Source organism: Bombina bombina, chromosome 7 (assembly GCF_027579735.1).
Source record: "Bombina bombina isolate aBomBom1 chromosome 7, aBomBom1.pri, whole genome shotgun sequence".
NCBI lineage: Eukaryota > Metazoa > Chordata > Amphibia > Anura > Bombinatoridae > Bombina > Bombina bombina.
In genome coordinates, this window is record NC_069505.1 from 595,781,071 (window position 1) to 595,794,209 (window position 13,139).

At 37.9% G+C, this 13,139-nt stretch overlaps 1 protein-coding gene across 1 annotated transcript in view; it reads left to right on the plus strand.

The window, feature by feature from the left end:
• Window positions 1-12,351, plus strand: part of LOC128636133 (peptidoglycan recognition protein 1-like) — a 13,454-nt gene extending 1,103 nt beyond the window's left edge. Inside the window, exons 2-4 of the mRNA XM_053689189.1 lie at window positions 4,753-4,954; window positions 10,229-10,347; window positions 12,173-12,351. Of these exons, the coding sequence (XP_053545164.1) occupies window positions 4,753-4,954; window positions 10,229-10,347; window positions 12,173-12,351 (500 nt within the window). The remainder of the gene's footprint in view (window positions 1-4,752; window positions 4,955-10,228; window positions 10,348-12,172) is intronic.
• The last annotated feature ends 788 nt before the right edge of the window (window positions 12,352-13,139 follow it).

Here is a 13,139-nt window from a genome sequence, read left to right on the forward strand (position 1 = left end):
TAAATACCGGTGGTATTTAGAGTTTACAGAAGGGCTGCATTAGGCTCCAAAAAGAGAGCGTAGAGCATAATTTCCCGCCACTGCAACTCTCTATACCAGTGGTGCTTACGGACGCGGCCAGCTTCAAAAACGTGCTCGTGCACGATTCCCCCATAGGAAACAATGGGGCAGTTTGAGCTGAAAAAAAACCTAACACCTGCAAAAAAGCAGCGTTCAGCTCCTAACGCAGCCCCATTGTTTCCTATGGGGAAACACTTCCTATGTCTGCACCTAACACACTAACATGAACCCCGAGTCTAAACACCCTTAACCTTACACTTATTAAACCCTAATCTGCCGACCCCGCTATCGCTGACCCCTGCATATTATTTTTAACCCCTAATCTGTCGCTCCGTACACCGCCGCAACCTACGTTATCCCTATGTACCCCTAATCTGCTGCCCCTAACACCGCCGACCCCTATATTATATTTATTAACCCCTATTCTGCTGCCCCCAACGTCGCCGCCACCTACCTACAATTATTAACCCCTAATCTGCCGACCGGACCTCACCGCTACTATAATAAATGTATTAACCCCTAAAGCTAAGTCTAACCCTAACACCCCCCTAAGTTAAATATAATTTTAATCTAACGAAATAAAATAAATCTTATTAAATAAATGATTCCTATTTAAAGCTAAATACTTACCTGTAAAATAAACCCTAATATAGCTACAATATAAATAATAATTATATTGTAGCTATTTTAGGATTTATATTTATTTTACAGGCAACTTTGTATTTATTTTAACCAGGTACAATAGCTATTAAATAGTTAATAACTATTTAATAGTTACCTAGTTAAAATAATTACAAAATTACCTGTAAAATAAATCCTAACCTAAGTTACAATTAAACCTAACACTACACTATCAATAAATAAATTAATTAAACTATCTACAATTATCTACAATTATATCAACTAAACTAAATTAAACTAAATTACAAAAAAAACCCACTAAATTACAAAAAACCCCCACTAAATTACAAAAAATAAAAAAACCTTACAAGAATTTTAAACTAATTAAACCTACTCTAAGCCCCCTAAAAAAATAACAAAGCCCCCCAAAATAAAAAATGCCCTACCCTATTCTAAAATAAAAATTGTAAAGCTCTTTTACCTTACCAGCCCTTAACAGGGCCTTTTGCGGGGCATGCCCCAAAGAATTCTGCTCTTTTGCCTGTAAAAAAAAACATACAATACCCCCCCAACATTACAACCCACCACCCACATACCCCTAATCTAACCAAAACCCCCCTTAAATATACCTAACACTAAGCCCCTGAAGATCTCCCTACCTTGTCTTCACCACGCCGGGTATCACCGATCGGTCCAGAAGAGGGTCCGAAGTCTTCATCCTATCCAGCAAGAAGAGCTCCTCCAGAGGGTCCAAAGTCTTCATCCTATCGGGCAAGAAGAGGACATCCGGACCGGCAAACATTTTCATCCAGGCGGCATCTTCTATCTTCTTCCATCCGGCACAGAGCGGGACCATCTTAAAGCAGCCAACGCGGAGCCATCCTTCTTCACCGACGGACTAACGACGAATGAAGGTTCCTTTAAGGGACATCATCCAAGATGGTGTCCCTCGAATTCCGATTGGCTGATAGGATTCTATCAGCCAATCGGAATTAAGGTAGGAAAAATCTGATTGGCTGATTGAATCAGCCAATCAGATTCAAGTTCAATCTGATTGGCTGATCCAATCAGCCAATCAGATTGAGCTCGCATTCTATTGGCTGATCAGAACAGCCAATAGAATGCAAGCTCAATCTGATTGGATGATTGGATCAAAAAATCGGATTGAACTTGAATCTGATTGGCTGATTCAATCAGCCAATCAGATTTTTCCTACTTTAATTCCGATTGGCTGATAGAATCCTATCAGCCAATCGGAATTCGAGGGACGCCATCTTGGATGACGTCCCTTAAAGAAACCTTCATTCGGCGTTAGTCCGTCGGTGAAGAAGGATGGCTCCGCGTCGGCTGCTTGAAAATGGTCCCGCTCCGCACCGGAAGGAAGAAGATAGAAGATGCCGCCTGGATGAATATGTTTGCCGGTCCGGATGTCCTCTTCTTGCCCGATAGGATGAAGACTTTGGACCCTCTGGAGGAGCTCTTCTTGCCGGATAGGATGAGGACTTCGGACCCTCTTCTGGACGGATCGGTGATACCCGGCGTGGTGAAGACAATATAGGGAAATCTTCAGGGGCTTAGTGTTAGGTTTATTTAGGGGGTTTGGGCTAGATTAGGGGTATGTGGGTGGGGGGTTGTAATGGGTGGGGGGGTATTGTATGTTTTTTTTACAGGCAAAAGAGCAGAATTCTTCGGGGCATGCCCCGCAAAAGGCTCTTTTAAGGGCTGGTAAGGTAAAAGAGCTTTACAATTTTTATTTTAGAATAGGGTAGGGCATTTTTTTATTTTGGGGGCTTTGTTATTTTTTTAGGGGGTTTAGAGTAGGTGTAATTAGTTTAAAATTCTTGTAAGCTTTTTTTATTTTTTGTAATTTAGTGGGTTTTTTTTTTTGTAATTTAGTTTAGTTTATTTAATTGTAGATAATTGTATGTAGTTTATTTAATTTATTTATTGATAGTGTAGTGTTAGGTTTAATTGTAACTTAGGTTAGGATTTATTTTACAGGTAATTTTGTAATTATTTTAACTAGGTAACTATTAAATAGTTATTAACTATTTAATAGCTATTGTACCTGGTTAAAATAAATGCAAAGTTGCCTGTAAAATAAATATAAATCCTAAAATAGCTACAATATAATTATTATTTATATTGTAGCTATATTAGGGTTTATTTTACAGGTAAGTATTTAGCTTTAAATAGGAATAATTTATTTAATAAGATTTATTTTATTTCGTTAGATTAAAATTATATTTAATTTAGGGGGGTGTTAGGGTTAGGGTTAGACTTAGCTTTAGGGGTTAATACATTTATTAGAGTAGCGGCGAGGTCCGGTCGGCAGATTAGGGGTTAATACTTGAAGTTAGGTGTCGGCGATGTTAGGGAGGGCAGATTAGGGGTTAATACTATTTATTATAGGGTTTTTGAGGCGGGAGTGAGGCGGATTAGGGGTTAATAACTTTATTATAGTAGCGGTGAGGTCCGGTCGGCAGATTAGGGGTTAATAAGTGTAGGTAGGTAGCGGCGACGTTGAGGGGGGCAGATTAGGGGTTAATAAATATTATGTAGGGGTCGGTGATGTTAGGGGCAACAGATTAGGGGTACATAGGGATAATGTAGGTGGCGGCGGTGTGCGGTTGGCAGATTAGGGGTTAAAAAAATTTAATAGAGTGGCGGCGATGTGGGGGGGCCTCGGTTTAGGGGTGCATAGATAGTTTATGGGTGTTAGTGTACTTTACAGCACAGTAGTTAAGAGCTTTATGAACCGGCGTTAGCCCAGAAAGCTCTTAACTCCTGGCTTTTCTCTGCGGCTGGAGTTTTATCGTTAGATTTCTAACGCTCACTTCAGCCAAGACTCTAAATACCGGCGTTAGAAAGATCCCATTGAAAAGATAGGATACGCAATTGGCGTAGGGAGATCTGCGGTATGGAAAAGTCGTGGCTGGAAAGTGAGCGTTAGACCCTTTAATGACTGACTCTAAATACCAGCGGGCGGTAAAAATTAGCGTTAGGACCCCCTAACGCTGGTTTGGGCGGCTAACTTAGAACTCTAAATCTAGGCGACTGTTTCCAATGCAACAAAGGATTCTGGGTAAGATATACAAACGAGGTTCACATTGACTCACTTTTTTTACTTCAGTCTGCTTATAGGCAGACTCCCTTTATGACATAGTATTGCTATATACACAGTTTATAAGCTTAGCTATGGTTAGTACAGTGATTCACAACCATCCCAGTACAGCTGTTTTGTGTTTTTTACCACTCATCACCTGGGAGTAGGTTAAATCACTGCTGGGTTGTGAACCTCATTTGCATATCTTACCCAGACTCCTTTGCTGTCTTGGTAACAATGTATCTATAGGTTTTCTGTGGGAAAAACAAGTTTTCTGACTTGTCTAGAATTTTCTAGAATCTCTGAGGAAGGGCGTGTGCGCATACGCGAAATGCGTTAGTTCTGCAGGAGCCCCTTGTTGAGCTGATGTACTTTGCTTAGTACTATTAAAGGATTGTGTTTTGCAACAAGTGGTGGCCTCATCATTTCTTTTTTACATTATAGAAGTGTAAATGAGCTACACAATGAGTTATTCCCTCTACATTTTGTGCATAGTCGAATATTTTAATCTCACTTTTCCCCTCTCCATAATTTTAATAGATATATAGAAATATATCTCTACAATACAAATTACATTATCCTATATGTGAAGAAAATTCAAATGTGTGCTATTTATAACTCCTGTTGAGTTAGCGCGCGTGCGATTGGTGTTAGGTTTTTTCTTCAGTACTCTCCATGAACTTATATGGGAAGAATACGTGGTTGCAATATTTAGTTAGCACGTGTTGGGTTTTTGCTTGTGAGCAAACTTTTTACTTTCAATTTGTTATATGCTTCCACACACGTATAAAAAGCTAAAATGAAGTTTACGCTCGAGGAAAATCAGTTAAATAGTGCTCCACTCGTAAGCTAGCCCTAAATGGCAGACGTTATTTATGGTAAAAATCCATAGAAGATATTATATGACAATACAAGATAGGAGTTGGGTAAAAATGTATCTTGCTAATATATCCCTTAATTTCTAGGTTGCCCATCTGTTGTCAGCAGGTCCCAGTGGGGCGCAAGGTCTGTTAATTGCCACAGCTGGATAAGAAAACCTGTTGGTTATGTAATAATCCACCACTCAGCTGGTGCTTTCTGCAATTCACCGTCTACTTGCAGCTCACAGGTCCGAAATATACAGAATTATCATATTAGATCTAATAAATGGTGTGACATCGGATACAAGTAAGTATGGAGAGAAGATATTAACATGCACTGATAAGCATGAGGTAATAAGCATATATAGGCCTAGATTTAGAGTTTGGCGGTAGCCGTGAAAACCAGCGTTAGAGGCTCCTAACGCTGGTTTTAGGCTACCGCCGGTATTTAGAGTCACTCAAAATAGGGTCTAACGCTCACTTTCCAGCCGCGACTTTTCCATACCGCAGATCCCCTTACGTCAATTGCGTATCCTATCTTTTCAATGGGATCTTTCTAACTCCGGTATTTAGAGTCGTGGCTGGAGTGAGATTTAGAGCTCTTACGACAAAACTCCAGCCGCAGAAAAAAAACAGGAGTTAAGAGCTTTTTGGGCTAACGCCGGTTCATAAAGCTCTTAACTACTGTGCCCTAAAGTACACTAACACCCATAAACTACCTATGTACCCCTAAACTGAGGTCCCCCCACATCGCCGCCACTCGATTAAATTTTTTTAACCCCTAATCTGCCGACCGCCACCTACGTTATACTTATGTACCCCTAATCTGCTGCCCCTAACACCGCCGACCCCTATATTATATTTATTAACCCCTAACCTGCCCCCCACAACGTCGCCGCCAGATACCTACAATAATTAACCTCTAATCTGCCGACCGCAAAGCGCCGCCACCAACATTATAGCTATGTACCCCTAATCTGCTGCCCCTAACACCGCCGACCCCTATATTATATTTATTAACCCCTAATCTGCCCCCCTCAATGTCGCCTCCACCTGCCTACACTTATTAACCCCTAATCTGCCGAGCGGACCGCACCGCTACTATAATAAAGTTATTAACCCCTAATCCGCATCACTAACCCTATAATAAATAGTATTAACCCCTAATCTGCCCTCCCTAACATCGCCGACACCTAACTTCAATTATTAACCCCTAATCTGCCGACCGGAGCTCACCGCTACTATAATAAATGTATTAACCCCTAAAGCTAAGTCTAACCCTAACACTAACACCCCCCTAAGTTAAATATAATTTAAATCTAACGAAATTAATGAACTCTTATTAAATAAATTATTCCTATTTAAAGCTAAATACTTACCTGTAAAATAAATCCTAATATAGCTACAATATAAATTATAATTACATTGTAGCTATTTTAGGATTAATATTTATTTTACAGGCAACTTTGTAATTATTTTAACCAGGTACAATAGCTATTAAATAGTTAAGAACTATTTAATAGTTACCTAGTTAAAATAATTACAAAATTACCTGTAAAATAAATCCTAACCTAAGTTACAATTAAACCTAACACTATACTATCATTAAATTAATTAAATAAAATACCTACAATTACCTACAATTAAACCTAACACTACACTAGCAATACATTAATTAAATACAATATCTACAAATAACTAAAATGAATTAAACTAACTAAAGTACAAAAAATAAAAAAGAACTAAGTTACAAAAAATAAAAAAATATTTACAAACATAAGAAAAATATTACAACAATTTTAAACTAATTACACCTACTCTAAGCCCCCTAATAAAATAACAAAGACCCCCAAAATAAAAAAATGCCCTACCCTATTCTAAATTAATAAAGTTAAAAGCTCTTTTACCTTACCAGCCCTGAACAGGGCCCTTTGCGGGGCATGCCCCAAGAATTTCAGCTCTTTTGCCTGTAAAAAAAAACATACAATACCCCCCCCCCAACATTACAACCCACCACCCACATACCCCTAATCTAACCCAAACCCCCCTTAAATAAACCTAACACTAAGCCCCTGAAGATCTTCCTACCTTGTCTTCACCTCACCAGGTATCACCGATCCGTCCTGGCTCCAAAATCTTCATCCAACCCAAGCGGGGGCTGGCGATCCATCATCCGGTGGCTGAAGCGGTCCAGAAGAGGCTCCAAAGTCTTCATCCTATCCGGGAAGAAGAGGCGATCCGGACCGGCAACCATCTTGATCCAAGCGGCATCTTCTATCTTCATCCGATGACGACCGGCTCCATCCTGAAGACCTCCAGCGCGGATCCGTCCTCTTCTTCCGACGACTTCCCGACGAATGACGGTTCCTTTAAGGGACGTCATCCAAGATGGCGTCCCTCGAATTCCGATTGGCTGATAGGATTCTATCAGCCAATCGGAATTAAGGTAGGAATATTCTGATTGGCTGATGGAATCATCCAATCAGAATCAAGTTCAATCCGATTGGCTGATCCAATCAGCCAATCAGATTGAGCTCACATTCTATTGGCTGTTCCGATCAGCCAATAGAATGCGAGCTCAATCTGATTGGCTGATTGGATCAGCCAATCGGATTGAACTTGATTCTGATTGGCTGATTCCATCAGCCAATCAGAATATTCCTACCTTAATTCCGATTGGCTGATAGAATCCTATCAGCCAATCAGAATTCGAGGGACGCCATCTTGGATGACGTCCCTTAAAGGAACCGTCATTCGTCGGGAAGTCGTCGGAAGAAGAGGACGGATCCGCGCTGGAGGTCTTCAGGATGGAGCCGGTCGTCATCGGATGAAGATAGAAGATGCCGCTTGGATCAAGATGGTTGCCGGTCCGGATCGCCTCTTCTTCCCGGATAGGATGAAGACTTTGGAGCCTCTTCTGGACCGCTTCAGCCACCGGATGATGGATCGCCAGCCCCCGCTTGGGTTGGATGAAGATTTTGGAGCCAGGACGGATCAGTGATACCTGGTGAGGTGAAGACAAGGTAGGAAGATCTTCAGGGGCTTAGTGTTAGGTTTATTTAAGGGGGGTTTGGGTTAGATTAGGGGTATGTGGGTGGTGGGTTGTAATGTTGGGGGGGGGGGGTATTGTATGGTTTTTTTTACAGGCAAAAGAGCTGAAATTCTTGGGGCATGCCCCGCAAAGGGCCCTGTTCAGGGCTGGTAAGGTAAAAGAGCTTTTAACTTTATTAATTTAGAATAGGGTAGGGCATTTTTTTATTTTGGGGGTCTTTGTTATTTTATTAGGGGGCTTAGAGTAGGTGTAATTAGTTTAAAATTGTTGTAATATTTTTCTTATGTTTGTAAATATTTTTTTATTTTTTGTAACTTAGTTCTTTTTTATTTTTTGTACTTTAGTTAGTTTATTTCATTTTAGTTATTTGTAGATATTGTATTTAATTAATGTATTGCTAGTGTAGTGTTAGGTTTAATTGTAGGTAATTGTAGGTATTTTATTTAATTAATTTAATGATAGTGTAGTGTTAGGTTTAATTGTAACTTAGGTTAGGATTTATTTTACAGGTAATTTTGTATTTATTTTAACTAGGTAACTATTAAATAGTTCTTAACTATTTAATAGCTATTGTACCTGGTTAAAATAATTACAAAGTTGCCTGTAAAATAAATATTAATCCTAAAATAGCTACAATATAATTATAATTTATATTGTAGCTATATTAGGATTTATTTTACAGGTAAGTATTTAGCTTTAAATAGGAATAAGTTATTTAATAAGAGTTAATTTATTTCGTTAGAATCAAATTATATTTAACTTAGGGGGGTGTTAGGGTTAGGGTTAGACTTAGCTTTAGGGGTTAATACATTTATTATAGTAGCGGTGAGCTCCGGTCGGCAGATTAGGGGTTAATAAGTGTAGTTAGGTTGCGGCGACGTTGTGGGGGGCAGATTAGGGTTTAATAAATATAATATAGGGGTCGGCGATGTTAGGGGCAGCAGATTAGGGGTACATAGGGATAATGTAAGTAGCGGCGGTTTACGGAGCGGCAGATTAGGGGTTAAAAATAATATGCAGGGGTCAGCGATAGCGGGGGCGGCAGATTAGGGGTTAATAAGTGTAAGGGTAGGGGTGTTTAGACTCGGGGTACATGTTAGGGTGTTAGGTGCAGACGTAGGAAGTGTTTCCCCATAGCAAACAATGGGGCCGCGTTAGGAGCTTAACGCTGCTTTTTTGCAGGTGTTAGTTTTTTTTTCAGCTCAAACAGCCCCATTGTTTCCTATGGGGGAATAGTGCACGAGCACGTTTTTGAGGCTGGCCGCTTGCGTAAGCAACTCTGGTATCGAGAGTTGAAGCTGCGTTAAAAATGCTGTACGCTCCTTTTTTGGAGCCTAACGCAGCCTTTTTGTGGACTCTCAATACCAGAGTTATTTTTATGGTGCGGCCAGAAAAAAGCCGGCGTTAGCTACGCGGGTCGTTACCGACAAAACTCTAAATCTAGCCGATAGATAGATAGATGATAGATAGATAGATAGATGATAGATAGATAATTTCTAACAGGAAGTGAAATTACAAGAAAATGAGACAAAATAAATAATGATTGTAGAGTTTTTATATATGATTTATTATTTTATATTATCATCTCAAAGTGTTTAATGTCCCTTTAAAAGGGAATTCTAGCCAAAATTTAAATACAACAGAAGCCACCCGCAGTTACTCTTATTCTGAATGAAATGTGAATACTTTCTGTAGAATTTCAGATCGCATTCGCAAATATAACTATTTCAAATAAAACAATAAATACACAACTGCTTTTATTGAGACTGATCTTGGGTCATTGTCAGTAGAAGTTTGTTCTGTCCCCTAAGCTGTTCCAACTCTTGACAAACTCTTTAGCACTTTCCCTTATATAATGACTTGCAAAAGAGCAGGGATTCTAATTGGTGGCCCATGTGTGCCATTGTTTTTGTGGGTGCAGTAAAAACATTACAAAAAAATATGTAGTCTAGGTTGTTTTGGTTGGTGGGCAAACAAGGTGGTCACAGCTAAAAAATGCCCTTAGAAGTTGAACTGCAGCCGAATGTGCTGCCACAGATAAGCCAGCTAAAAGAGACTTTGGGGTAGATTTATCAACTTTAGCGGATCATGTCCTCCCGACATCGCTTAATGCCGACAGCATATGCTGTCGGCATTTAACATTGCACAAGCATTTCTGGTGAACTGAGATGGTAGTTTAATAAATCAAGGTAATGGAATCACCAACTAGCATAAGAAATAAAACTGACAAGAGAAAGTGACACATGTAAATGGAAGATAATGAAAAACCAATAGCAGTGATAGCAAGAAAAATAGATACATTTAGAAAAAAGAGTTCAGTTGATACAAGAAAAAGGCAGAAAATGTTAAAGAGAGAGATTGACAACCAATCTGCTGGTGTTTAAATATGGGATAGAGGTCCAGAGAAAGACACACAGGGGATATGGTGATGACTCATAGGAGTTGGAAGTTAGAGGTGTGTGCAAGAGAGAGAGACATTTATTATTTTGTCTTCATATTGTTTATTCATAGTGTGTTTTATATATGCAGCTTTCTAATAGGAGAAGATGGGAGAGTGTATGAAGGTCGTGGGTGGCATGCTGTTGGTGTTCATGCTAGAAAATATAACCCTATATCATATGGAATATGTTTCATAGGAACCTTCACCAGTAAGTATACAGGTGGCAGTAAATATACAAAATAGTGCTCTATCTATCTATTTATCTATCTATCTATACATTATATATCAATCTATCTATCATCTATTTATCTATCTATCTATTATCTATCTATCTATCTATCTATACATTATATATCTATCAATCTATCTATCATCTATTTATCTATCTATCTATTATCTATATATACATTATATATCTATCAATCTATCTATCTATCTATCTATCTATCTATCTATCATCTATTTATCTATCTACCTATTATCTATCTAGTATATATCTATCTATTATCTATCTATTTATCTATCTATCTACCTACCTATCATCTCTTTCTATATCTATCTATCTATCTATCTATCTATCTATCTATATATCATCTCTTTCTATATCTATCCATCTATCTATCTATCTATCTATCATCTATCTGTTTGTCTGTCAATCAATCTATCTATCTATCTATCTATGTATCTATCTATTATCTATCTATACATTATATATCTATCAATCAATCTATCTATCTATCATCTATTTATCTATCTATCTATCTATTATATATCTATCAATATATCTATCTATCTATTATCTATCTATCAATCTATTATCTATCTATCAATCAATCTATTTATCTATTATCTATCTATCTATTATATATATATATATATATATATATTATTTATCTATCAATCTATTATCAATCTATCAATCAATCAATCATCTATCTATCTATCTATCTATTATCTATCTATCAATTATATATCTATCTATTATCTATCTATTTATCTATCTACCTACCTATAATCTCTTTCTATATCTATCTATCTATCTATATATCATCTCTTTCTATATCTACCTATCCATCTATCTATCTATCTATCTATCATCTATGTATCTGTTTGTCTGTCTGTCTATCTATCTATCTATCTGTCTATCATTATATCTATTTATCCATCTATCTATCTATCTATCTATATTTCTATCTATCATCTCTTTCTATATCTATCTATCTAGCTAGCTTTTTTGCTGAGAATATCTTACAAGTGTCACACAACTTGCATATCCTCTGCCTCCCACTGGCTACCTGATATTATGTACTGCTACTGTCAGCCAATAGGAAGACAGCACATTTAGACCAATCAGGGAAGAGGGGTGCAGTTGCAGCTTGCAAGAGCTTTTTAACATTTAGCATGAGACTATTATGTACTGAGGGGGTCAAGAATTTAAGCTACTTCTGTTGGGTTCATATGTGTGTTTATCTGGCTCTAATACTAGCCAGTGCCTCACCAGCCACTGACCTCACCGGACGTTACTGACGTAATGTATTGTGAGAGGTTTAAAAATCTATAACCACTACTCCACCTTTTTTCCCAGTTGTTAGAATCTCTCAGAGAATCTTTCAGAAAGCCACAGAATCCCGGAAACATTCCAATCTGAACAAATTCAGAACTGATTCATATCTAGAGACCATAGATGAAACAGTATTCTTAGAGATCATATATATCCTTTACCTTAGTTATCTTCATAACTTATGGGGGCCCTGAACTGAAGGTGCAGCGTAAATCCTTTATTTAGTTTATGAAGAAGTGCTTATAGTAATATAGTGTAATATATAGTGTAATATATAGTGTAATATATAGTGTTATTCTTTATATAGGTAACACTGAATGTTGAAACAGTGGTGGGGAATAAGGGTGTGATAGGACTCATAAATCTGTCTTGCTCAGGGCCCCTCAAATTCTAAGGGTGGCCCAGTGACCCTGACCCTCAACATCTAACAGATACAACATCTATCTTTTTTTATTTCTCTGTTCATATCTAGATCGGAATCCCAGCATTGCAGCTCAGAATGCTGCTAAGAGCCTTATACGTTGTGGAGTTTCCAGAGGTTTCATCAGAAGGAATTACAATCTGAAAGGGCATCGGGATGCAAATCCTACATCCTGCCCCGGGAACACCTTTTACAGAACCATAAAATCTTGGCCGCAGTATAGGGCCTGATTAGCCAATGTGTATTGGTTGCCTTGGTATAGAAATAAAATAGCTATTAATTAAAACTGATGATTTACCTTATGTCTTCAGCATCTCAAATATCCATCTGTGCTCCCAAATGATATCTTCTACACAATTAAAATGTACTTTATTTCACAAAATATAACTTACAAATTAACATTAATAAAGCAAACTTATTTTGAAAGCAGTGCATGTTTTTTTTTTACTACTTCCTGTTACTGATTATTAACCAGACAATGAACAATATTATAGCAATAATATGAGTACATGGTTAAACTTCACTGCTATAGAAAAAACTGACATCAAGTGGAATAGAGGAAAAAGCAGGGAAACGTAGACAAAAAAAAAATCAGAGAATTTGTATGAAGTGGTGAGATATGTTTTGCATTAGTGGTGAGATAAGTTTTTGACTAGTGGTGAAATACATTTTGCATTAGTGCTGAGATACGTTTTGCACTAGTGGTGGGTTAAGTTTTGCACTAGTGGTGAGATACGTTTTGCATTAGTGGTGAGATAAGTTTTTCACTAGTGGTGAAATAGGTTTTGCATTAGTGGTGAGATAAGTTTTTCACTAGTGGTGAAATAGGTTTTGCATTAGTGGTGAGATACGTTTTGCACTAGGGTTGAGAAAAGTTTTGCACTAGTGGTGAGATATGTTCTGCACTAGTGGTGAGATACATTTTGCACTAGTGGTGAGATAAGTTTTGCACTAGTGGTGAGATACGTTTTGCATTAGTGGTGAGATAAGTTTTTCACTAGTGGTGAAATAGGTTTTG